The sequence below is a fragment of the Coregonus clupeaformis genome, chromosome 24, assembly GCF_020615455.1.
Source record: "Coregonus clupeaformis isolate EN_2021a chromosome 24, ASM2061545v1, whole genome shotgun sequence".
Lineage (NCBI taxonomy): Eukaryota > Metazoa > Chordata > Actinopteri > Salmoniformes > Salmonidae > Coregonus > Coregonus clupeaformis.
Genome location: NC_059215.1, coordinates 19,287,964 through 19,315,788, shown reverse-complemented (window position 1 = coordinate 19,315,788; position 27,825 = coordinate 19,287,964). Strand labels below are relative to the sequence as shown.

At 43.6% G+C, this 27,825-nt stretch overlaps 1 protein-coding gene across 5 annotated transcripts in view; it reads left to right on the top strand.

Annotated features, from left to right (window-relative positions):
* The window catches only part of LOC121537961 (proto-oncogene tyrosine-protein kinase Src), a 48,464-nt gene extending 20,873 nt beyond the window's left edge, over positions 1-27,591 (top strand). For 2 of the 5 annotated variants that reach the window (XM_041845639.2, XM_041845640.2), the window contains exons 2-13: positions 16,083-16,314; positions 16,833-16,932; positions 21,699-21,716; positions 22,074-22,172; positions 22,321-22,347; positions 22,530-22,633; positions 23,535-23,684; positions 23,806-23,961; positions 24,253-24,509; positions 24,603-24,756; positions 24,935-25,066; positions 25,370-27,591. In XM_041845639.2, coding sequence (XP_041701573.1) covers positions 16,092-16,314; positions 16,833-16,932; positions 21,699-21,716; positions 22,074-22,172; positions 22,321-22,347; positions 22,530-22,633; positions 23,535-23,684; positions 23,806-23,961; positions 24,253-24,509; positions 24,603-24,756; positions 24,935-25,066; positions 25,370-25,578 — 1,629 coding nt within the window. In that variant the 5' untranslated portion in view covers positions 16,083-16,091 and the 3' untranslated portion in view covers positions 25,579-27,591. The remainder of the gene's footprint in view (positions 1-16,082; positions 16,315-16,832; positions 16,933-21,698; positions 21,717-22,073; positions 22,173-22,320; positions 22,348-22,529; positions 22,634-23,534; positions 23,685-23,805; positions 23,962-24,252; positions 24,510-24,602; positions 24,757-24,934; positions 25,067-25,369) is intronic. The other 3 variants (XM_041845641.2, XM_041845642.2, XM_041845643.2) reach the window with 3 other exon arrangements.
* Positions 27,592-27,825: the final 234 nt, after the last annotated feature.

The window sequence follows — 27,825 nt, the reverse complement described above, 5'->3', positions numbered from 1 at the left end:
TCCATCATTTATGACATTCCTGGGAGTGTGTAAACTTACATTTTGTATGACCATATCATTTTTGTATGTTCTCTATAGTTATGTAATTGAAAATGTATCAATTGACCAATTCGGCACATTTAGGCAGACGTGATACAGAATGGTCCAGTATTACAATGCTTCACTCGATCAATCTGAAACTTTGCACACACACTGTTGCCATCTACAGGCCAAAATCTAAATTGCGCCTAAACTGCAATATTATATTGTGGCCTTTCTCTTGCATTTCAAAGATGATGGAACAAAAAAAACCCGCATGTTTATTTGTTTGTGTTATCTTTTACCAGATCTAATGTGTTATTCTCCTACATTAATTTCACATTTCCACAAACTTCAAAGTGTTTCCTTTCAAATGGTATCAAGAATAAGCATATACTTGCTTCAGGTCCTGAGCTACAGGCAGTTAGATTTGGGTATGTCATTTTAGGTGAAAATTGAGGGTCCGATCCATAAAAGGTTAACAATGCCGACACTCTCTTCCACATTTACTGGATTGGTGCAGAAGAGAACCTCCCCTGACAGTATGTATATTTTTCTGGTAAAGACCAGTATGTAGGGGATCTAGTTTCAGGCCTTTCTTTTATGCCTGCTACGCTAGGTTATGCAAATGCTAACCAAGGCGTGGAGGAGACCTGTTATGTTTTAATTATCATGCATGATGAGCACGTTTGTTTAATGTAGGGAGGGCCTCAACTGTTTTATTGTCATCTTGTTTGTCTACCACTGGCGTTGCTGGAGAAGCATTCTACTCTGTTACAAAGTGCTGAATCTATTGACAAACATTGGAAAAGTGTGGTTCAGCATCTACACCATATGTAGCCATATCGTCTTCCCCCTCCCCCTAATCTGTCCATTGTACGGGTCCCATTGGTGCAGTTACTGGCAAGAGAATAGAACCGTGTTCCTGGAGAGCTACCGTACCGTCCTGTAGGTTTTCGCTCCAACCCTAATCTAGCGCACCTGCTTCTAATAATTCACTGGATGATAAACTGAATCAGGTTAGTTACAACTGGGATTGGATTGAAACCTACAGGAGGGTAGCTCTCCAGGAACAGGGTTGGAGAGCCCTGGAATAGATAGATATCTAAGTCCAACCCAAAATTGTGTCACCTAACTATTTCTAGGCTGTATCTGTGAGAACTGGTCTACACTCTCTGACCAACTCTCCCTGTTGGTACACAAAACAATAGACAACACAAGGAGTCCCGGGTCCATAACCCGGATGGGCCCCACAACAAAACAAAAAAAAGAGGCTCCTGCCACATGTGTAGCCTAATGTTGGTTCAAATCTATAATGAATGTTTGTACTTTTGTAGAAGGATAATTTTAGGATTGTTCTTGTCTCACTGAGGAAGTGTTCTTGGCAGCCTCAAAAGGGGAAGATATTAAGGAAACGTTTAATATTTCCAGGCAAGTAACAAACCAAACACTGTCACCTGATTCAGTCCTGTCACCTGATTCAGTTGATTCTAAATCCAAACATCCACTAGCTTGTGGAAATTGGTGTTGTTGACGAGAACAGCAATCAATCTTCTTTTGGTTTAGTACTGCTTATTGGTTTCAAGAATGGAAACACTCTAACGTTTTTCCTACTCTAAGTTGTTGTGAAATGTGTCTCTTTCCTATTTGACATTGTGTGTTCCCTGGCTGATGGTGTGGGATGTTGGGATGTTCTGTGATTGAATCTGTGGCCTGTGGCATCATGAACTTCTATCCACGTCCTGGGTGTGGGGTGTCTCTACCTGCTCTCAGAACATTCCTCATGTGTGGTGTGTGAGAGGGAGTGGTGTCAGGACTTGTCTCATTCTCCACTCTGCATTCCACAGACATGACTGGGGCTCACACTGATATAACAAACCTGGGTGTACAGACACCTGAGAGTATACATGCATAGATGTAGACATGCACATGCAGTGTTCCCCAATGAGTATTTCCAAAAGCGGTGGCAAAGTTAGTGTGTGTGTGGTGGGGGGGGGATGTTTAAGCTTGCACTGAAAACATTATTTATTTTTGTATCATATCTTATGGAGTGGTGGCCGCTGCTAAATGAATATAGGGGAAACACTGACACGTGTACACACGCACACACACACACACCAAACCTCTTCACTACACACACCTGGTTGTCTCATTCCTCATACCTGTAATGGAGAGACTAATATTTGGACTTGTGTTTACACACACACATGATTATGTTTAGAGTTGCTGTGAACTGCCATTTTACATCTATATGGTTTCCTACTGGGGCCTCAGATTTCAGAGGGACATGGAGTGTTCTTAAATGGTAACAGTACTAGGCACTTCTGCCTAGATCAGAAGTTAAACGGTCAAAGCCCTGAGTTAGTGAAGCATGCAGCACTCTCCACTCTCAGTGGATGCTAGCTGCTCAGAAGTTCCCTCTTTAAAATAAGATGAAAAAGAAGGATCATTGAAGGTTTAGGTTATACTTCAAAGCATCTCGGTGCTTTCTGTAGGTTTTTACATCGACATTTTGACTGGTTCTCCTTATTATCTAATGTTTCTGCCTCTGACATTGATGTTGCATAGTGATATTTTAATCTGATCTGACAGTGTTCAGAATGTGAACAAACTAAATTATAGGGATGAACACATGTTGGCTTTCAATACATTTTTAACACAATGAGTCCCACTGTTGTGATTTAGGACTTCTAACCCCTTTTTAAACATTGTGTGTTCGAGCTACAGACTTCTGGGTTGTACAATTTGGATTCGACTATTTCTTCTGCATCCGTTGGTACCATTAGTCTGTGTGATTAACGGGGGCTGAGCTAGAGCGGTGTTTTTGAGACAAGGGCGGATTCCGAAGGGGCCCGGGGCCTGGTCTCTTTTTTACAAAAACGTATTTAGAGTCAATGGTTTGAGCTACAAACTCCTAAAAGCTATCTATGGAAAGCTGAGACTCTCACGAACACGCACGTGTAACATGTTTTGCTCTATGACGCTCACAAGCTACACGAGTCATTAGAAGGAAAGGGGATGTTCTACATACGTGTAGAAGATCATAGGAAATCCCAGGACATAGTGTCTAATACTGCAATAAACTAACATTGTTGCTGTCACAAATTCCACACAGTTGTCACTGACTAGTTGAATATTCATTTCCCACTGAGCAATCAATTTCTGTTCTTACAGCATTCATATAAATTCATTTTTATCAGGTTTTTGCTTTGGTGGATCTTAGTTTTTACATTGACATTTGCCAATAAATCTCATGAATTCAACTATTTATGTCAAAATGTTTTGTGTTCTATTTGTAGCCTTGGTTGTCCTGAAAATAAAACGGTAAAACACTTCATTGTGAGGCTGGACTTGGAGATGAATAAAAGTCAGATAAATGAAAAGCCAATTTTTGCGAGGGTCTCGGGACTGATGGAGTTAAGAGGATCTGTGTGTTTTCCCACTACTTAGGGTTGACTAGTTCAATAACATTTTGGAAGCAGGGAAAGAGAGGATGTTTTTTTCCTTGTCATGTGCCATCATAGGCTGTGGAAGGAATTTGATTATTTTATTTCCCTCTGGAAATCTCCTGAAAGGATTGGAGAGGGAGAGAGTGAAGGAGAGAGAGAGAGGGTAAGAATGGGAGAAAGCTAAACCCTTAGAGGATTATATTTTTCTACCATCTCTCACTCACGCTCTTGCTCTCTCTCTACTTGTCCCTCAAACACATGTCCATATTTAGATGAAGGGAAAGAGATTGGGAGGAGATGTGATTGTTTGGGGGCAATGGCAGGTGAACAGGGTACCCAAACATTACACAGACTTCCAGTAAGGCTTCCAGGATTCCAGTGTGAAGCTATGGCAAATCAGATTTAAACAATTCAACAATAAATCAACCATTGTATTCTTAGTCTAAATATACCACAGTGGAACAATGAGGCTTCTTATGGTCTCTATAGAACACTATTCACACACAAAGGTCACTGCAGTGCAGTCACTTCATTGCTGAGGCCCAGATGCTTAAAGAGACAGTTCAGTTAAATATTTTGATGAACCATCCCTTTAAGATCCTTAACTTTCAGGCAGGAGAAAGTGACTTAGGCTTGGGTTGCTTGCTTCAGTCTCTATTTATCTGAAGATATATGGCCAAGATAGCAGCCATGAATCCTAAGGCCAGGAAACCGAACACGCTTTTGTATAAACACGGTTTCACAAGATAACTGTAACCTAACAAACTGTTCTTATAACTGTCATGTCTCACGTATAGGAATGGCACAACTGCTGTTATAACGGCTACTTCGAAGCTGTCCTTTAACACAACAAGATTATGAACTGCTGTCTCACCTACCCAGTGTCTTCCTTACAGTTTAACAGTAGCCTCTGTAAACTTTAACCTATTTTTAAGGCTTCACTGCTGCTCTGAAGCTGTCCACATAAGTAGTGTTTTGGTTTGCTACCTTTTTATTAGTCCAGCAGTGATGATCACTTTTGGCACCCTAGGATTTATCTCTTTCATAGTCTTGTGATTCTAAGCAGTCGACCAATTTTAGTTTTTCAATTCCAAAATCTTTACGCATCATCAGAAACGGAAAGAGTTATATTTAGCAGATCCACATCCCAAACTTGTGTAAGCTAACCAGGTCGAAGCTGAGGAAATTATCTTAATTCTCCATGTCTGTCTCTTAAGAGCCTCTTCTAAGCCACTAGGAATGGTACAGCACAGTCTGGGTTGGGATGGAATATATTTAGGCCTATGGCTCAGTCAGTCAGAGTTGCGTGGGAAATGGTGCTGTCTAACATGGGATTTGATATGCCCATGGAGGTCTAATCTGTGGACTGATGTGGGACTTGTGATTCAGATCAGATGGGCCAGGCTGGGCTGGGAGGCTCACTGCAGGGATGGAGTGATACTGGCATGCTGCACTCTGCTAGCTCTGCTCTGCTCTCGTCTTGCCACACTCTCTCATGTTTACATTTACATTTACATTTACGTCATTTAGCAGACGCTCTTATCCAGAGCGACTTACAAATAGGATTGTCACAGAATAGTTTGAATTGTCCTCTACTGACTTTGCTATGTCTCTGAATCATGGTTGCAGGGAGTGTGATAGAAGTTGCTTTTCTTTGCTATCGCTACACTCTCATTTTGTCACAGGATACTTTGTGATGCAATATTTTGATGTGTCCTATAATGAGTAACTTGACTGAATTATAGGAGCATGGAGAATGTGGAGTGGTATAAGTTGTGCTGGGCCAGTAACTGAGCGGTTAAGAGCGTTGAGCCAGTAACCGAAAGGTCGCTGGTTCGAATCCCCAAGCTGACCAGGTGAAAAATCGATCTGTGCCCTTGAGCAAGGCACTTAACCCTAATTGCTCCTGTAAGTCGCTGTGGATAAGAGCGTCTGCTAAATGACTAAAATTAAAAATAAAATTAAAACAAATTATTAAAGAATGCAAAAGGAGGAAAGTAGGGAAAGATGGAAAAAGGGAGAAATATCTAACCTTTTTGTAGCTTGATGTGAAGGTAAAACTTTGAGACTTCACATTCACTTCTGTTGTTTTGGTTCATTCAGCACTCCCTTCCTCCACAACGTTCCTCCCTCCCTCCACAACGTCACAGGAACTGTCCTCTAAACGAATCCCCTCTAATACAAAATGGCCTAGATATTTTCGAGTTGAGCCTCAATTGCAAAAATATTTCATATGTGTTCCAGTGAGATTAAGAACTGGGGATAACAGGCCTTTAGAAAAACCATGGACCTGGGAACCCTGCCAGACCAGTGGCTCGTTTGTTGTTTTTCAAGTCGTAAAAATGTAACCTGCCTGTGGAGGGACCGGGTTTTAAGACCAACCAGCCTCAGCCTTTTTTGAGGGCAGTCTGACTTTTATGGTCACACTGACTGGATGTTTTGTTTTGAAAACAGTAAGTGATATGAACTTAGATTGGGTAAAGCAGAAATATCAGTGCTGCTGACACACACACACACACACACACACACACGCTTGAACAGTGAAAGGGATCAGGACTCACAGCCTCTGATCCTATTAAGAACCACAGTACAGTAAACTCCTAAGAGTCAACATGAGAAAAGGATGAACGCTGTGTTTTTCTCTCTATCTGAGAAGCTTGCTGCCGTTTTCTGCATGTTTCTCTGACAAATAAGTGTGAGTGTACAAGTGCATCTGAGCCGTTGCTTGTGGAATGCGAGGAATCACCTCCATGGCAACGGCTGGTGTGTCTGTGTGGAGAGGTAAATATTGGCTCCACTAACTCTCCATCCTGACCTGGTGTCTCTCAGTGATTGGAGAGCAGAGCAGGGTCTCTTTCTCTGTCTTTCTGGGCTGACACAGCCTGTGGTGAGTGTCGACCGAGCCGCCCTGCTGTACTCAGGTCAGCACTCACTAGCAGCCAGTGTCCTCCTCTCACTGTGGGTGGATGTTTACATTTTGGCCCTTCCAAACATGGGAGAGCTATTTGGCCTAGAGTGTTCCTGGCTTGACTTGATACACACACTGTATCACATGAAAAGAGTTTGAACACAACAAGCTTGAGAGTGTTAAATGGTGTATGGATGGACTCCATTGAAACTACACAGTAATAATTCACCTATTAATGTCTTACTGAATAGGAAGTGTGCATGATGGATGTAGGCTAGGTCCTGTTACAAAGGTTGGCTGAATCGAATAGAGGGATGTGTAAACACTGCGTGCCATTTCAAATCCAATTTTATTTGTCACTTGGTAAACAACAGGTATAGAGGGAAATAAAAGATAAATAGTAGAAAAATGTTGTTTGTGGGAAGAAACGAAAAACCCTCATTCTGTACTTGAACTTTGTTAAGGGCTATGAACCAGAGCAGCTCTCTGTCTGAGCAGGATAAGCATGACTTAAGTTACCTAATGAGTTCTCTGACTGAATCCTAGCTCTGTGGCGTCTGTAGGGGAGATTTACTGTTGGGTGCCTACTCGTATTTAGCACACTGCAGCAGATGGATTTGTCTAGGCAGGATGAGATATGTGCTCGGCGGCAGTAGCTGCCTGCAGTGAGTACAACCGGTATATCCGGTCCTTTTAAATTGTATTGCAACCAATGTTCGGTTACAGCTAGTCCTGACTCCCCAGATGGAATGTCATCACGGCATATCCGAACGCGATTAAGGAATTGATGTTGATAATCTGAGGAGAACAAGCGGATGGATTAGGGCTGCGATTGGTGGGCAGTGACGCAGGGAGGGCAGGGAAAGTGGGAGGCTTTGGGCCAAAGCCTCCCACTTTCCCTGCCCTCCCTGGCCACATAGAGAGCATTAAGATGAAGGAATACTTCCAAGGCCTGATCCAGGGCTGGGTCTGAAAACATTAAATCCTTGTTTTCTTCAATTCCTCTCAAAATGCGTTTGGAGGAGGAGGTCCAAGGTCCCTCCCTCGGACCTCCTCCAATTAACTTTGAGCATGGAATGGAGGAAACAAGGACTGGAGGAAGCAAGGATTTTATGGTTAGTAAATTTTTCAGACACAGCCCCATAGGGGTGTACTACGATGCTAGCTAGATCTACTTAGGATTCTGTGTGTCTGAAAATGTTATGAAGGTGGATATTGATCCTCCACCTGCCGTTACCTCCAGACAGGCATGTAACTGCACTTGCATTTCACACGTGGATTATCCCAGCAAGTAAAATGCTGAACTCTTCATTGATACAATGCTGAGGAAATTACCATGATAACAGCATTTTCGGCAGTTAAATGCAACATCAAAGCACGTGAATGCATCCAACTGGTATTTACGACTTCACAACTGGTAAATTCACACCTCACACTTGGTTACGAATGCAGCATTAGCCCCGAGTTACCCAGCCCCAGAGCAGGTTAGTTCTGAAGGATTCGTTGCCACTTTCGTCTCAACTGTTATCCTGAGTTGAACTCAGAGTTCGCCAAAGTTAGCTCGCTAACTCCTCTATCTCGCGTCATTGTACACCCCTCAGGTTTAATGCTGCCTAGTCTTTGTTTTACTTGATGCCCTCCCCCTAAATTTACATTTTAATCATTTAGCAGACACTCTTTTTCAGAGCGACTTACAGGCACAATTAGGGTTAAGTGCCTTGCTCAAGGGCACATCACCTACTCTGCTCGGGGATTCAAACCAGCAGCCTTTTAGTTACTGGACCATCACTCTTAACCGCTAGTCTACCTGCTCCCCCTCAACCCACTTCTTCTCTAGAAGTTGATGTGTACCTTCCGCTTAAATGAGAACATTGAGCAATGACATGAAACCTACGCCTCAGGATCCGATTTGTCGATACTTAATGTACAGTACCTCAGTTTTTGATATGAGTCTTTCTCTCTATTTTTTCTTTAGCATCCCTGTTGACTATACCTGTGGCTCAGATTTGTCTCCAGCTGATAACAATGGTAGTAGCCTGGGAAGCAGGTCACATGTTATTATGTAACAGGACAGAGTCATTCTGTATGTTGATTTGTTGTCTAGAACCTGTGTGGTTGGATGTACTATAAGTTGCATGCCAAGAGAAGGAAGAAGCACATCTAGAGTACATGTTTGTGTTTCCTGGCCTGAGCCTAAGAGCCTCAGTACAAACGTGATGGGTATCTCTCCAACAGTCTGGCATCTGTTGTTCTTCATTTCGGAAAGAAGGCTAGTGGATAGGATGGGGCTTTAATGTCAAACTTCACCACTGATGTCAGACTCAGACTGTCAGAGCAAGGCCACAATGACAGCTTTTTTTGGGGGGGACTCAGAACTTAAAACAGTCTATTTTTTCCCACAGGTGGTTCTCCTTTCACTGGAATGAGAGTGCAATACTATGTAAATATTGGCTTAAACATTCTCACTTACAGTCAACAGTCTATCATCATTATAGTTGGCTATAGGGTTTCAATCTTAGCCTGAACAAATAGAATCAAGCCTGTATGCTGTTTTATTACTTTCATAATATAATAATATGCCATATGCTATTTTCTCCAAAGCGACTTACAGTAGTGTGTGTGCATACAAATTTGTTTGGGTGGCCCCAGCGAGAATCATACCCACAACCCTGGCGTTACAAACAACCACTATTCATGAGTAAATGAAGACTGCTTAATGATCAAAAATCTGTTCGCATCTGTTACAAGACCATGGTGCTTGCCTATGGAGCTGTGAGGGGAACGGCACCTCCGTATCTTCAGGCTCTGATCAGTCCCTACACCCAAACGAGGGCATTGCGTTCATCCACCTCTGGCCTGCTGGCTCCCCTTCCTCTGCGGAAGCATAGTTCCCGCTCAGCCCAGTCAAAACTGTTCGCTGCTCTGCTCTGGCACCCCAATGGTGGAACAAGCTCCCTCACGACGCCAGGACAGCGGAGTCACTCACCACCTTCCGGAGACATTTGAAACCCCACCTCTTTAAGGAATACCTGGGATAGGATAAAGTAATTATTCTACCCCCCCCTCTCTTAACAAAAAAAAAAAAATTGTAAAGTGGTTAACCCACTGGTTATAGGGTGAATGCACCAATTTGTAAGTCGCTCTGGATAAGAGCGTCTGCTAAATGACGTAAATGTAAAAAATGTAAATGTAAAAAGGGGCTTCAAATTTATTTTACAGAAACACTAACTGAATTCATCAGGGAAATGTTATGAATGTGTTATTGAATTAATAGGAAATGTTCAGACAATGCACCGTCATAAATAGATGAATGACACAATAGCCTTTGAATTGTCTCAGTTTCACTTTCTTATTCAGAGATGATCCTTGTTATCCTTTCAGAAGAAACAGAAAAATGAAGAGAGAGAGAAAAAAACGTAATATACATAAGACAACCGGCAGCTAAATTAAAAGATTATTCCCCTGTTCAGCCAAAGCCCATGAGACTTGAAGGATTTGGAATCCGTTACCGGTTTCTTGTGCATAATTAAGCAAATCCATCATTCCCCCATGCCTTGTTGCCAGAGGGATTTTGCTGGGTTTCTTTCTGCCTCGTATTGGGTGGAGCAGGTGCTGAGTGCTTAGTTACCTCAGGCTTATTAGACCCAATGAGGCACAGACTGGACCTCACTGGTTTATCACAAAGAAAGGCAGAATCTGGGTGGTATAGTTCTTGCTCTCTCTCTCTCTCTCTCTCTCTCTCTCTCTCGCATTCTCTCTCTCTGCGTTGTCTCTCTCTCTCTGTCTGTCTCGCTGTCTCTCTGTGTGTCTCTCTGTCTCTCTCTCTGTGTGTCTCTCTGTCTCTGTGTGTGTCTCTCTCTCTCGCTCTCGCTCTCTCTCTTTCTTTTCCTTTTCCCGCCCAAACATGATGGTCGCTTCATGACTTTAATGAACCATTTCCATATTTCCAGGTGGCTGTCAACTGTGGAGAGGCGGTGTGTGAAGAGAAATGAAAACACACGCAAGATTGTGGTCGACCTCGGTCCATAGCAAGCACAGTGTCTTGGGCATGGGCACAGTGCAGCCTGATTCAAACCATACAGTAGGGCTGAGCCAGCACAGTACGGTTCGGTTAGGATGTACAGTACCAGTCATAAGTTTGGACACACCTACTCATTCAAGGGTTTTTCTTTATTTTTACTATTTTCTACATTGTAGAATAATAGTGAAGACATCAAAACTATGAAATAATACATATGGAATCAAGTAGTAACCAAAAGAGTGTTAAACAAATTGAAATATATTTTATATTTGAGATTCTTCAAATAGCCACCCTTTGCTTTTATGACAGCACTCTACACACTCTTGGCATTCGCTCAACCAGCTTCACGTGGAATGCTTTTCCAACAGTCTTGAAGGAGTTCCCACATATGCTTAGCACTTGTTGGCTGCTTTTCCTTCACTCTGCCATCCGACTCATCCCAAACCATCTCAATTGGGTTGAGGTAGGGGGATTGTGGAGGCCAGGTCATCTGATGCAGCACTCCATCCTTCTTGGTCAAATAGCCCTTACACAGCCTGGAGGTGTGTTGGTTCATTGTCCTGTTGAAAAACAAATGATAGTCCCACTAAGCCCAAACCAGATGGGATGGCGTATCGCTGCAGAATGCTGTGGTAGCCATGCTGGTTAAGTGTGAATTCTAAATAAATCACAGACAGTGTCACCAGCAAAGCATCCCCACACCATAACACCTCCTCCTCTATGCTTTACGGTGGGAACTACACATGCGGAGATCATCTGTTCAACCACACCGCGTCTCACAAAGACACGGCGGTTGGAACCAAAAATCTCAAATTTGGACTCGAGACCAAAGGACACATTTCCACCTGTCTAATGTCCATTGCTTGTGTTTCTTGGCCCAGGCAGGTCTCTTCTTCTTATTGGTGTCCTTTAGTAGTGGTTTCTTTGCAGCAATTTGACCATGAAGGCCTGATTCACACAGTCCCCTCTGAACAGTTGATGTTGAGATGTGTCTGTGACTCGAACTCTGTGAAGCATTTATTTGGCCTGCAATTTCTAAGGCTGGTAACTCTAATGAACGTATCCTCTGTAGCAGAGGCAACTCTGGGTCTTCCATTCCTGTGGCGATCCTCATGAGAGCCAGTTTGATCATAGCGCTTGATGGTTTTTGCGACTGCACCTGAAGAAACTTTCAAATTTCTTGAAATGTTCCGTATTGACTGACCTTCATGTCTTAAAGTGATGATGGACTGTCGTTTCTCTTTGCTTATTTGAGCTGTTCTTGCCATAATATGGACTTGGTATTTTACCAAATAGGGCTGTCTTCTCTATACTCCCCCCCTACCTTGTCACAACACAACTGATTGGCTCAAACACATTAAGAGGGAAAGAAATTCCACAAATTAACTTTTAAGAAGGCACAACTGTTAATTGAAATGCATTCCAGGTGACTACCTCATGAAGCTGGTTGAGAGAATGCCAAGAGTGTGCAAAGCTGTCATCAAGGCAAAGGGTGGCTATTTGAAGAATCTCAAATATAAAATATATTTTGATTTGTTTAACACTTTTTTTGGTTACTACATGATTCCATATGTTTTATTTTATAGTTTTGATGTCTTCACTACTATTCTACAATGTAAAAAATAGTAAAAATAAAGAAAAACCCTAGGTGTAGGTGTGTCCAAACTTTTGACTGGTAGTGTATATGATGTGAATCAGGCATATTGTGTTTGATTGCAGGGTTCGCTGTGAGTGTGAGCTGACAATAGACTTCTTTGTTTGACCAGTAGTGTAATAGAGGATGGGTGGAATGCCCCAGAGCCAAGACTTACATTTACATTTTAGTCATTTAGCAGACGCTGTTATCCAGAGCGACTTACAATTAGTGAGTGCATACATTTTTCATACTGACCCCCCGTGGGACACGAACCCACAACCCTGGCGTTGCAAGCGCCATGCTCTACCAACTGAGCTACACTTAGAGACCTATCTGATGTTTACTTCACTCAGCTATCTGAGACTAGATTTGGTCAGGTTTGGTCAGATCTGACAAACAAGCTTTGTTGGAGTTTTGTTTTGGAGTATTGTGATAGAACACCTCTGGCTAGATGTTAATGGGATGAAATGTTGTTTTATTTTAATTTGCTATATATATTGCATGCTATAGTCTAAAGCTGATTTTAGTATTGAGAAATTACGTTGATTGCCACTAATAACATGGTTTCAGCATATTCACAAGCGATAATGTATATTACTAAATAAATACCTGCGACATATCGTTCAAATAACTACTCCATCATAAAAGTGCCAGTTGTGTGAAATATGAAGGGTTTATTTGACTGAGTGAGACGGTGAGATGGGAGAGGAAATGGCTTATTAACCATGCAACCAGTCTATTGGATGAGACACACAAAAGACAAAGACCGGCTTGCTGTGCCACCCGTCCTCTTTGTGTCTGCCCGAGTGTGTGTGCGCTCTAACCTGGCCAGACTGTTAGCTATTGTACAGTAGAACTACCCCGTTGTACAGACATACCCTTGGGTGACATATGGACCGCCTCTCTATCCTCATTGACCCCCGCGCTCTAACCACCAGCACCCCCCGACACCGGCTGGGCTAGAAATGTAATGAGCCCCGCTGGTTCAGCTTTTCCCCCTCATGAAAATGTTTGTGTGAGAAAGATGGAGGATGGCAAGCTAGACGGGCTGCTGCTGTGTAGTGTACATTCCATCCATTGGAATCTCCTATGTTTGATAAGCAGCAAGAGGCTGGGTGCCTGCCAGGTGTGTGTGTGTGTGTCCTCTGACAGACGTGAAGCACGGATGGGTCTCACAAATTGAGAGAGGCGTGTTTTTCTTTGTGTGCCATACATTTTTTCAGCCTTGCTGTCTTAGCCTTGCTGTCTCAGCCTTGCTGTTTTAGCCTTGCTGTCTCAGCCTTGCTGTTTTAGCCTTGCTGTCTCAGCCTTGCTGTCTTAACCTTGCTGTCTCAGCCTTGCTGTCTCAGCCTTGCTGTTTTAGCCTTGCTGTCTCAGCCTTGCTGTTTTAGCCTTGCTGTCTCAGCCTTGGTGTCTTAGCCTAGCCTTGCTGCTCTGCTTTAGCTTAGCAGGCTTACCAGTAAGACACATGTCTGTTGAATGAGACCACTACCACACACTGACTGACTCCATAGTTAGATCCACAAGATTGAAAGTAGCTGTAGTAGGGCTGGCACAATAACCGTGTAACTGCCGGTTATGGATGAAGGCAGTCATGCAAATAAAATAACTGTCCTAACTGTGTGGCGTGAACAGCTCACTGAAGACGGGGCGGCCGAGCATTTGTGCGGTTGAGTCCGTTTCTGCGAAAAAGAAAAGGAAAATGAATGCTATTCAACAGGTTATTACGGTGACCCCCGCGGTCATTTGGCTGACCAATAACCGTCATTTGAAAATGTATGCAGTATGAAAATGTATGCACTGACTGTAAGTCGCTCTGGATAAGAGCGTCTGCTAAATGACTAAAATGTAAATGTAAATGTAAAATTCCATGACTGTCACAGCCCTTGGTTGTAGTCTCATTAGTATGAATAGCACTAGTAATGGTAACAGTGGATTCAGCATAGGGCTCATTAGCCCACCTACTTCTACCATAACCATAGAGATGTCTGTTCTAGGGGTTATATTTCTATGGTCATAGCCCTGTCTGACCCCAGACAAGCAAAAACAAAAAGAGAAGCTACCAGTAATTACCAAATTTCTAATCAACATTGACACTTTCTAGCCTGGGGCTTAGGTGACTACTACTAGGACTTTGAAAAAACATGCCTCTTCTCTCCAAATTAGTATCTATCCCAAGCAAACCCCCACTGCTAGGCCTATATCCATCCATGACAGTAGTGGTGGGTTGAGTCCCTAAATTATCCTGGACTTAGTGTAATGATTTCCGTGCACTAAGCTGTTATTAGAGAAGACTGAGATACTTAATGTGTTTATAACTGGAGTCTCTAAGAATGCAGGCAGGAAGCTGAGGAGGAGTAGAGAGCAAGAGTCTTCAAGCGATCTTTGCACCTTAAAGGGATACTTCAGGATTTTGGCAATGATTTTGGCTATTTTTATGTCTCTGCGTGCAATTTGGAGGAAGTTGCTAACTAGCATTAGTCCAATGACTGGAAGTCTATGGGTAGTTAGCATTAGCTTGCGAAGCTGCCTCTAACTTCCTTCATACTGGACACAGAGACATAAAAATGGTATCCACGAGTTCAACTGACTGGGGATTTTTCCAAAATTGCGAAGTATCCCTTTAATTGTGTGTTAAATAGTGTAAACACTCCTCATATGTCATTGGTATACTCTTGACAAAATCTCTTGTGGAACTGCAGTTTATTCTCATTGAGATAACGCCTCCTTTATTCATCCAGGTTATTCTCATTGAGATAACGCCTCCTTTATTCATCCAGGTTATTCTCATTGAGATAACGCCTCCTTTATTCATCCAGGTTATTCTCATTGAGATAACGCCTCCTTTTTTCATGCAGGTTATTCTCATTGAGTTAACGCCTCCTTTATTCATCCAGGTTATTCTCATTGAGAACATCTCCTTTATTTATCTCAAGAGAGAACTGTTCTGTTTACAGCTGCTACAGTACTTATACACACTGATTCAGCAACATGTAAATATTTATGCTCAATTGAACTCTAGCCCATTATGTTTATGTGTCATTATGCCTTTATGTTTATGAGCCCATATGTAGCCACATGGCCAGATTGACTGAGTCACCTTGGGCAACATGATCACAGCATTCATCTGGAGCAAATGAGCTCGAGCGATGACACGGCATCAAGTCACACTATTCACTGGGTGGTAGGAGGGTGTGAATAAGAGGTTAGGTTGGGTACTGTACAACCAGCCCTTTGGGTACCATACTGTACAACCAGCCCTTTGATCTGACTGGGAGGGAGTCTATTGAGCCTGACTCATTAATTGGTGTAAAATCAACTGAGGACAGTGACTACGCCCTTTGCCATCGACTAGTGTTGTAGTGCCACTGCAAAACCATGATGGCGGAGAACAATATGTGCTCTGCCACTGAATACTGGAGGCCACACAGTGGCACAAAGCCATGATGAAAGCCATGATGGCATACACATCCATGTCCATATATACTTTAGTAGCTGATTTCTTGCTCTCTTAGCATGTTCTTGAACATTCTGTCATTTCTGTAACACCATTTCATACATTTCATTTTCAATGATCTCTCTTGGGGGGAAGAAGCCTCTCTGTTTGCTGTGCTGGGTTGTGTATTTAGTTGTGGATAGGTGGGTGTGGAGGCAGGTGGTGGAGGGGGTGGAGGATGGGAGTGGGGCAGGGTCTCATAGCCGTGGCTGAATGGTAGCTGAGGAGTGGCAGCTACAAGCTTAGGTTTAGCATGTATTATTACTGCACATGACACTATATTGCTGTGGTTAAAACATAGCAACTGTATGACTTCACATGTACTTCAGTTTCCACTCTTGGCCCTGCCCTCGGTTAAGCTGCCTAGGAGGGGAGGCCTAGTGTGAGAGGGTAGTTGGCTAAAAATACTGTAGCTATTCTAAGCCTTTACCATCCATGTAGAAAGGAGAAGAACTAGGTTTAACTAGTGAACTGTGTTCTATTTAAATATACACTTTAGTATATATTTTTTCCTGAATTGCAGAAGCTTATTCGTCTCTCTGTTTGTCTTATAGGCCTAGGCCATGGGGGGAACCAAGAGCAAGCCCAAAGACATCAGCTCGGGAGGAGGGGGCGGCAGCCACAACTTCAGCCCTGCCCAGCATACCCTCACACCCAATCGGAGCCCTGCAGTGGATGGGACACGCCAGCCCACTCAGCCCATGACCAATACCCCGGAGCTGGCCCTGTTTGGGGGCGCGGAGTCCACCAGTAGCATCACGTCTCCTAACAGAGGGACACTCGCAGGTAAGACACTAGGGCCCAGATAACCCACTAATAACCTAGTATGGCATATAAATAAATTATAAAAATTTTACATTTTACATTTTAGTCATTTAGCAGACGCTCTTATCCAGAGCGACTTACAGGAGCAATTATGGTTAAGTGCCTTGCTCAAGGGCACATCGGCAGATTTTTCACCTAGTCGGCTCAGGGATTAGAACCAGCGACCTTTCGGTTACTGGCACAACGCTCTTAACCACTAAGCTACCTGCCTGCCGCCCAGAGGAGCATTTAAATCATTTAATTTCACTAAAGAAATAATTGTTATATAAAACGGATAGAGCTCCATTGGATGCCATTTATTCGATGCTACTGACTACTGTAGTATATGCAAATCTTATTCAGTACAATTTGAAACACAGCTTATTCGGGATATATGAATTGTACATATTGTGTATTTTTAAACATGGTATTGCTATATCACTTAATATTTCATGATCCTCTCCACTGAGATAAGTCTCTGTCTGCTCTCTCCCCCACAGGAGGAGTGACAACATTCGTGGCACTGTATGACTACGAGTCTCGCACTGCCTCCGATCTGTCTTTCAGGAAGGGCGAGCGGCTACAGATAGTAAACAACACGTGAGGCAACATCACACACACACACACACACTGGGATGAGGATAATGTCACACCTACAGGGATAGACACAGCCATACCCCCCCATGTACATTTAGTAATAATGCCCGGGAAGCCAGGGTTTGGAGGATATAATATATCCTCTAAACACCGGCTTCGAGGGCATTATCACTTTTATACATCGGGTTACCAACATATTTATATAATGATTGACATATTTTCATTAAAAACGTTATTTTGATGAATTTATTCATACTATTTCATCCTTCCACAAGATAGTCCCGACACAAATCTAGGGTTGCTACCCAAGCCGGCTGGTTGTTCTTCCTTCTATCCGTTTGGTTGCCGGAGACGCGACCCAGTCGTTTGTTCTATTGCCATACTGGCTGGCAATGTTCTTATCCCTTGCTTGCTAGCTAGCCAACTACGGCTAACATACAGTCACGTCAAACAGTGCAGCCAGAATAACAGCAAAGTAGCTGCATTTGCATTTGTTTAAGCTGTTTTCTAGTGACATTAATTTGGATACATCCATAACAATGAGCTAATGATGTGCGATTTCACCTGTCATAGAAAATGTGCTCTCTCGCCAAGACACTGTTGTTCAGAGGAGCTAGCCAACAACACAGCTAACACAATCATTTCAAACTGAAGCTGGAAAGACTGCAAACTAGCTGCACTTCATTAAGTTTTACCTGTTTTCTATTGATATTTCTTTGTATATATCCATAAAAGTGATGCTGATTCATGATTTCGACTGGCTGAGAAAAGCTTCCTGCCTGTCTGTCTCGTCCCGACACGTTCATTACTATGGGACAGCTGGAGATCGAATTTGAATATTGAAACAATGTTGCAAATGTCGGAGAGACAGACAGGAAGGTTTACACAAATCTCTGCCGTTGAAAACTAAATGTTAGTCTAAAAGAAATGTGAGATAATGTCTAGATGCTTTTTATAGTGGAGATCAAGTTTATAAAGTGCCTGGCTGGGCTGATGAGACAGTGGATTGGGCAGTCAGATGGAACAGAGTAAATAGACATTTTAACGTCATAGATTTAGCTGGTGGTAACTTGTGGAATAGACACCGGCTGGAATGCGGTTTAAACCAATCAGCATTCAGGATTAGACCCACCCATTGTGTATACACACACACACACACACACACACACACTCACTGTACTCTGCATGTCTGATCTCTCGCTGCGCTGGCTGGCTGTTCTGCCCCCAAACCCCCTCTGTACAGCCCGTAACCATAGGAACAGGCTCCCTTAATAAGGATCTGTTTTGTGTGAGCTGACAGGTTTTTGTTCTAGATTTACTATTTTCTCATGCTCATTCACAAAAGCACAGCTGTATGTCTCACTGGTGCTTCTACTTGGAGGCTGATATTTCTTTTGTTGCGACTAGCCCCTTTTTTCCCTCTACCTTAGTTGAATGCACTGATTACTTGATAAGACTGTCTGCTAAATAACTAAAATGTACGTGTTCAAATTATAAAAATGACTGTTCATTCATTCTGATAATGTAACCCAATCATGGGGAGTCAATCCGTGATGCTTTTACAAATTTTAGGCTTGCTCTAATCAATAGAAGTGCAGTGGACCATATTATTCTAGTTAGCCCCCAATACTGCAGCTATAACAAAGTGTTGACCTAGAAGGCCTGAGCTGAGAACAATAGAATGATAGAGGGTTGTTGTTGTTGTTGTTGTTATTATTATTATATCTGCCCCTGAAGCTGATGCAGCTTTACTCATAGTGTTTAAATTTTTACATTTTTGTCATTTAGCAGACGCTCTTATCCAGAGCGACTTACAGTACTGAGTGCATACATTTTTCATACTGGTCCCCCGTGGGAATCGAACAACCTTGGCGTTGCGAGCGCCATGCTCTACCAACACTACCAACCTCTACCATGCTCTACCAACCTCTACCATGCTCTACCAACCTCTACCATGCTCTATCAACCTCGACCATGCTCTACCAACCTCTACCATGCTCTACCAACCTCTACCATGCTCTACCAACCTCTACCATGCTCTACCAACACTACTATGCTCTACCAACTCTACCAACACTACCAACCTCTACCATGCTCTACCAACCTCTACCAACCTCTACCAACCTCTACCAACCTCTACCAACCTCTACCATGCTCTACCAACCTCTACCAACCTCTACCAACCTCTACCAACCTCTACCATCCTCTACCATCCTCTACCATGCTCTACCATGCTCTACCAACCTCTACCATGCTCTACCATGCTCTACCATCCTCTACCATGCTCTACCATCCTCTACCAACACTACCATCCTCTACCATGCTCTACCATGCTCTTCCAACACTACCAACCTCTACCATGCTCTACCAACCTCTACCATGCTCTACCATCCTCTACCATGCTCTACCATCCTCTACCAACACTACCATCCTCTACCATGCTCTACCAACCTCTACCATCCTCTACCATGCTCTACCATGCTCTACCATGCTCTACCATCCTCTACCATGCTCTACCATCCTCTACCAACACTACCATCCTCTACCATGCTCTACCAACCTCTACCAACCTCTACCATCCTCTACCATGCTCTACCAACCTCTACCAACCTCTACCAACACTACCATGTCCTACCATGCTCTACCATGCTCTACCAACCTCTACCAACCTCTACCATGCTCTACCATCCTCTACCATCCTCTACCAAACCTCTACCATGCTCTACCATGCTCTACCATGCTCTACCAACCTCTACCATCCTCTACCATGCTCTACCAACCTCTACCAACCTCTACCAACCTCTACCATGCTCTACCAACCTCTACCAACCTCTACCAACCTCTACCATGCTCTACCATCCTCTACCATCCTCTACCATCCTCTACCAACCTCTACCAACCTCTACCAACCTCTACCATGCTCTACCAACCTCTACCATGCTCTACCAACCTCTACCATCCTCTACCAACCTCTACCAACCTCTACCATCCTGTACCATGCTCTACCATGCTCTACCATCCTCTACCAACCTCTACCATGCTCTACCAACCTCTACCATGCTCTACCAACCTCTACCATGCTCTACCATCCTCTACCAACCTCTACCATCCTCTACCATCCTCTACCATGCTCTACCAACCTCTACCAACCTCTACCATCCTCTACCATGCTCTACCAACCTCTACCATCCTCTACCATCCTCTACCATCCTCTACCAACCTCTACCAACCTCTACCATGCTCTACCATGCTCTACCAACCTCTACCAACCTCTACCATGCTCTACCATCCTCTACCAACCTCTACCAACCTCTACCATGCTCTACCAACCTCTACCATGCTCTACCAACCTCTACCATGCTCTACCATGCTCTACCAACCTCTACCAACCTCTACCAACCTCTACCATCCTCTACCATGCTCTACCAACCTCTACCATCCTCTACCATCCTCTACCATCCTCTACCATCCTCTACCATCCTCTACCAACCTCTACCAACCTCTACCATGCTCTACCAACACTACCAACCTCTACCATGCTCTACCATGCTCTACCAACCTCTACCATGCTCTACCAACCTCTACCAACACTACCAACCTCTACCATGCTCTACCATGCTCTACCAACACTACCATCCTCTACCATGCTCTACCATCCTCTACCATCCTCTACCATCCTCTACCAACACTACCATCCTCTACCAACCTCTACCGTCCTCTACCATGCTCTACCAACCTCTACCATGCTCTACCAACCTCTACCATGCTCTACCATCCTCTACCATGCTCTACCATCCTCTACCAACACTACCATCCTCTACCATGCTCTACCATGCTCTACCAACCTCTACCATGCTCTACCATCCTCTACCATGCTCTACCATCCTCTACCATGCTCTACCAACCTCTACCATGCTCTACCAACCTCTACCATCCTCTACCATGCTCTACCAACCTCTACCAACACTACCATGCTCCACCAACCTCTACCAACACTACCATGCTCTACCAACCTCTACCAACCTCTACCAAGCTCTACCAACCTCTACCAACCTCTACCATGCTCTACCAACTGAGCCACACAGGACCTACAGTGTTGCCAGGACAAACACATAAGCCTAGTGAACCCCCCGATAATGTTTCATTATTATTTCCCATTTATGACCCAAACGCATTGTCTTAGCTTTAGGTAGCTTAGGGGGGGCAGGTTGCCTAGCGGTTAAGAGCGTTGGGCCAGTAACCGAAAGGTCGCTGGTTCGAATCCCCGAGCCAACTAGGTGAAAAATCTGTCGATGTGCCCTTGAGAAAGGCACTTAACCCTAATTGCTCCTTTAAGTCGCTCTGGATAAGAGTGTCTGCTAAATGGCTAATATGTCAATGTAATGATATGTATCATTATGCTTTCTTGATATTGATATTAGTTCTACACCACATTTTTGTGCTTCGAATCACCTTTTCTATTCTGTGTTTTAAATAAGCTCTCTTCTGTCTATACAATCAATGAAAATCCTGCTTTGATGTAAAAGTTTTAGACTAACTTCTGGTTTAATGGTGAGCTAGGCCTAAAGCTTCCGCTGTAGTGTTGGGATGAGGGGATGGTGGATAACTACTGTTGTTGTAATGATTCTGTTCTGTACACTGTATCTCTACAAATCGGCTTTGCTAACATGCTTTCTGTCTCTTTTTTTTAACCCCACCCACCCCCTTCACATCTCCTCTCTATCTCCCCAAACTTTTTCTCCATTGCATACCTTCATAATTGTATTTAGGAGAAAGTTGAACAGCAGGTTAGTGAAGCTTCTGTTGTCTTTGTGTGTCCCAGTGTGTTCATGTCACTAACGCATCATAGTTGCTTGTTCACATGATGATAACTTCCCTGCATTTGGTTAATGGTGTCATAGTACACGTTGGTGTTTGAATCCCCTGTGGATCCATTCCATTAGTATTCCTAGGAGTTGTAGGGCTGATTTCCTAGGACCAGTCCAGGAAACCTCCCTGTAATCTCCTCCTGTTGTTGAGTCCACTCATTAGGAATGTGTGTTAGTTTTTCACTGAGTACTGTCTTTAGAATCACTCCACGTGAAGTAGAATCACTGTGTAAAGTAGAACGTCAGTGAGATTCTGTTCCGTTCTTGTCTCCACAGAGAAGGGGACTGGTGGCTGGCTCGATCTCTGACTACGGGAGAAAGCGGTTACATCCCCAGCAATTATGTGGCTCCCTCTGACTCCATCCAGGCAGAAGAGTAAATCTCTCTCTCTGTATTTAATTGTAAATGGAATGCACCTTGAAGGTGTACATACTGTACAAGCTGACATGCATAGACACACATGATAATAACACACACAAATTAACCTCTGTAATGATTCCATTTCTCACCTTTATCCTACCAGTCATCTCAGATTGCCTATGGCTTCCAGGTAAGGGGCAGTAATCAGAATGCAATACTTCTTTGATTGGGGCATGCACAGAAGGAGTTTAAGTCACTTATTTTCAGAAGCCAGCACGGGCGGTTCTCTCTCTCTCTCACACAGCCACACCTTTTCCCCCCTCCTCTGAACCTGGTCCCTGTGTCTCGTGCTCTCTCCCCTCTCTTCCCTAGGTGGTATTTTGGGAAGATCACACGTCGCGACTCGGAGCGGCTCCTCTTGGGTTTGGAGAACAGGAAAGGGACGTTCTTGGTGAGAGAGAGCGAGACCACCAAAGGTGAGTGTCTGAGCCTAGCATCTCCAGTGGAAACACATCACAGATTACACCAAAGTGTCTCCACTGACAATTAAGACCATATTGGAATGCCGGCCCATTGGCATTGTCCTTTTCTGGGGATGAAGCAGTGTAGCTGTGTAACCATGTTCTTTTAAAGTAGCTATTTCACAGCTATTTTTTTTTTTTTTTTTTTTTTACATTTTAGTCATTTAGCAGACGCTCTTATCCAGAGCAACTTACAGTTAGTGAGTGCATACATTTTCATACTGGCCCCCCGTGGGAAACGAACCCACAACCCTGGCGTTGCAAGCGCCATGTTCTACCAACTGAGCTACAGGGGACTACGCTGCCGGTAACTGAGTGGGAGCAGTGGGGAGGACTCGGTGACTGAGTGGGACAGAAGTAGGTCATTGTGGAGCCAGGGGCGTGTTCAGCAGGGCACAATGGAGGGGAACAAGTATTCGGATAGAAATATGTTATTGGAACAAACATGCCTCTAGATAACATGTAGAATAAGGAATCATGTTGGCACTTTTCATGACATCTCTATCTGCAACGTTCGACAACCACAGGCCCTACCGCCTAGTTCAAACAGAGAGGGAAGAAGGGGGCATTCCCAGTGGGGCTTTGAGTTCACTCATCAGGCTGGCTCACTGGGCTGGTGCTGCCCTCTGGTGGCAGACTGGCTACAGTTTAGTTTTTGTGGGACCTGTCACAAGGGAAAGGAACTTGTGAACGCAAAAGGACACATTCAAACTACTCTTCCCTTGGAACCCAGGAAGAGGAGAAGTCGCTAAAAGCATCAGCTAATGGATTGAAGAATAAAGGATGAAGCAATATTTCCACCCCAAGGTTATCTTGCTTTCTTTACTGATTTCCTTTCTTATGTTCCTCTCCTCAGGTGCCTACTGTCTGTCAGTCCTGGACTATGACAACACTAAAGGGCTGAACGTGAAACATTACAAGATCAGGAAGCTGGACAGTGGAGGGTTCTACATCACCTCACGCACTCAGTTTAACAACCTACAGCAGCTTGTCGCTCACTACCACAGTAAGTCATTCCTTCTAAACAAGAAGAGAAAAGGAGACTCTTTACATGTGAAGAACCAATAACAGTAACACTACCAGAAGATGATATTGGAGCTCACCATGTTTTCTTCCCTTCCTCTCAGAGTATGCAGACGGACTGTGCCACTGTCTGACGGAGGTGTGTCCCGTACTTAAGCCTCAGACCCAGGGCCTGGCCCGTGATGCCTGGGAGATCCCCAGGGACTCCCTCCGCCTCGACCTCAAACTGGGACAGGGATGCTTCGGAGAGGTCTGGATGGGTAAGACAGTCTCTGTCCACTATCACTACTGTCTTTGGGATTTAATCAGCTACTGTAGGAATCAGTGTGATTCTTCTGATCTTCAGCCGACTCCCTAAACTAGCTGATCCTCTCAGACAAAGCAGGGAGTATTGCCATGTAGAGGACTTCGAATGTCTATAGAGTGCATTTATCATTGCATCAAAAACACATTCCTTGGCAGTTGGTGTTATTTGACAGTTTTGAAAACATGATCTGATGACAATTGTTACTACAACGACATAACTAGCTGTGTAACTTTCGTCTGTGAAGGCACGTGGAATGGAACGACACGGGTAGCAATCAAGACCCTGAAGACCGGTACCATGTCCCCCGAGGCCTTCCTCCAGGAGGCTCAGGTCATGAAGAAGCTGAGACATGAGAAGCTTGTCCAGCTCTACGCTGTGGTGTCTGAAGAGCCCATCTATATTATTACTGAGTACATGGGACAAGGAAGCTTATTGGACTTCCTGAAGGGAGACATGGGCAAGATGCTCCGCCTTCCTCAGCTGGTGGACATGGCCTCACAGGTAAGAGAGTTTAGAGATGGTAAATACTGTCTAAGTGCCAACACACACACACTGTCTGTTTCAGTTAAACCAAAACCTGTGTCTCCTCTTCAGATTGCCTCAGGGATGGCGTACGTAGAAAGGATGAACTACGTCCACAGAGACCTAAGGGCTGCCAACATCCTAGTGGGAGACAACATGGTGTGTAAAGTGGCTGATTTCGGCCTGGCCCGTCTCATAGAGGACAACGAGTACACCGCCAGGCAGGGTAAGACCACTAGAGGGCGCTGATTACCATCTCTCTCTTTCTATTGTCTATCACCTCTCTCCTGTTTGTCTCACTCACCTCACTCTTAATCTTTCGGTTTTCAGACAAATTGGAATGCTGTCCTCAGACATTACTGAGATTTCTCTAGTTTAATGTGTGTCTCTCTTTCTTGTTGCAGGAGCAAAGTTCCCCATCAAGTGGACAGCCCCAGAAGCTGCACTGTATGGCCGCTTCACCATCAAGTCTGACGTCTGGTCCTTCGGGGTCTTGCTGACCGAGCTGGCCACCAAAGGCAGAGTCCCATATCCAGGTAGCTACCATGACTCTTCTAAAATGTCACTTAGTGAACAGATTCCATATGTGATGGAATTGCTTATCCCTCTCAGAGCACGTCCCTTGACTTCTTGCCGAAGACACACAGTGCTGGCAAGCAAGACTTCCTATGTGATGACACTGTTAACCTTTGAAACCATGAAGGTTGACGCAGTATCTTTGGGGTCATCATTCTGTGCCTGCGAATGGTTCCTGTATATTAATGTTTGTGTTCTCTTCTCTCCCTTTACCCTCTCTCTCTGTCTCCATCTCCCTCTTCCTCCCCTCCTCCCTCCCCCAGGCATGGTGAATCGGGAGGTGTTGGACCAGGTGGAGCGTGGTTACAGGATGCCCTGTCCAGCTGAGTGCCCTGAGTCCCTCCACGACCTCATGTTGACCTGCTGGAGGAAGGACGCCGAGGAGCGGCCCACCTTTGAGTACCTGCAGGGCTTTCTGGAAGACTATTTCACCTCCACTGAGCCCCAGTACCAGCCTGGGGAGAACCTGTAGGACTGGAGGGTCTGTAGCAGGGCTCAGGGTGGAAGAGTGGAACAGTGCTCTGGATACAACCAGAATAACCTCTGATGCTCTGACCTCTGTTGTGCACCTGGAACTGAACTGCCAATGGCCACACACACACTCCTGACTATCATTATCATTATTCATTGTGATGATATCATGATTTTGTTATCTTATTGATATCCTTCTGATTTGAAAAGGACAGTACGAATCTCCTGGTTTATTTTGAGTTGTGTTCATGTCTGTCAGTTACTATATGCTCCTATTGACGTTGTGCGGTAGCTCCAAACGCATCATTGGACATTTGACATGAGTAGCCACCTACTGTATGCATCTCTTTAGAGCTACACCTTTAGACGGCTAAAGGAAGCTGATTTCTCCTATCCCAATTGGTTCCTCTCTACAATGAGATTCCATGTTTGAGGATGTTTTCTTGTTGTGGTATGCTGGACACTGTCTTCCAAGATATACCCACAGACTGCTTGAGAAGCAACTCTGAGGGGTATTTTTTTCAGGATATCACTTACTGTATGTTATGTTTTTGATTAATTTTGTTATCAAACCTGGATTAACTGGAATATTTGACATTATTATCAGGCCACAGGCATTTCAGGTGAACATTTCTCCTCTACATTGTAGCCATTCTTGACTAAGCATTTATGATACTACTGACAGCTTGAGGAGTTGGCCGAGGTGGGCGGGACTTCGACTACGCAGAGACTTCCATAGAATTAGAATTTCTATACATGGAACACCTCTCCAGGCACTCCTAAAGAAGAGGAGATGGGAATGATTTGTTTGTTTGTTTGTTTATTTGCATTCTCTATTTACAACTTTTCTAGAAGAAGAAAAAAAGCCTACTGATGAACACAGTCTCCTCTCAGGACTGACACCATGAATCCTGCTGCAATGTTTTTGTGCCAATGATGAAAACTACTCTTTTCTACTCTCTTCTATTGTTTAAAGTGTATTTTTATTACTCTTGATTAACTTTTCTTACTACAAAGTTCAATAAGCATTTCCCTGTAATTATATACTCCAATGATAATCAACTTATTTGTGAATCATGCTCAAACACTTGTGTACTGCATACCTAATAATACCATCCGTATTCCATCCCATATCTAAGGAATGGATTTTAAGTCTTTGGTTGTTCAAACATTCAGATTAAAACCCAGTCAATGTTCTACAATGGTTTTCAGTTATTTTCAGCAAAGGACTAACCATTAGACCTTTCACAATATATTCTTTGAAAAGTGTTATCAGTGCAGCTGCTGGTCATTTTGGAGGTAATTAATGTGGTTTTGTTTTCATGGAATGATGGAGAGATGATTCTGAAGATATGAGGACTCAGCTTTCCAGTGGCTTGGGAAGCTGAATTGGCATTTTAAATATCCACTGTCATTGGGAAATTGTACATAAATATCCTTAATGCTAATATTTTTGTATATATCCTGTTTTTAATTTATTCATTTTTAAAGATACTTTTGGTTTGTAAGTCTGTTTTCAGCATCATTCTACCACTGGCCATCATGTCTACAGTACATCCCACAGTTATGGGGAACTGATCAGTGATGAAGTGAAGAAAGTTGTGTATTGTCTTTATATAATTACATCATCCTTATTTGTTCCACTTTTACCTTTACACTTTGTTCATATTGTGGCCATCTATCTGTAAAACTAGGCTCCGTGGTACTCTGCAATCAAAAATATATATAATGACTCTGACTGGTGACAGAAACTGCCAGAGGCATATGGTTGAAAACAATCTTTCATCAGGTTTCAACCTCCTCATCTTGTCAGAATAAGAGAACGCCTTTTTATATAGCCTCTAAAGGTGCCTCTGATTCTAATTCTGCTATCAAAAACTGTAGTCAAAACTCAATTTCTAAACTGCTATCAAAACTGAATCATACAGTTGAGGCCAAATATATTGGTACCCTTGCACCTTTCTTAACTTATTCCCTATTTCAAATAAAATAAGTTGAAATTGAAAAAAATAGATTTGGTCTCCACCTTGTTATTGAATTTTCAACATTGCAGAACCTATTTTATTTTTGTAAACTTAAGTTTACAATTTTACTTTAGAAAATAAAGACAAATGGCATGGACAAAATTGTCACCCATAGCTAGAACTTGGTTGCACAGCCTTTGCCAACAAAGCGTTCTTGTAGCTTGCTGCATCTTTCTACTTTTTATGTGTGTTTGTTGTGGTTGTTGTCGTACTGGATGACCCAC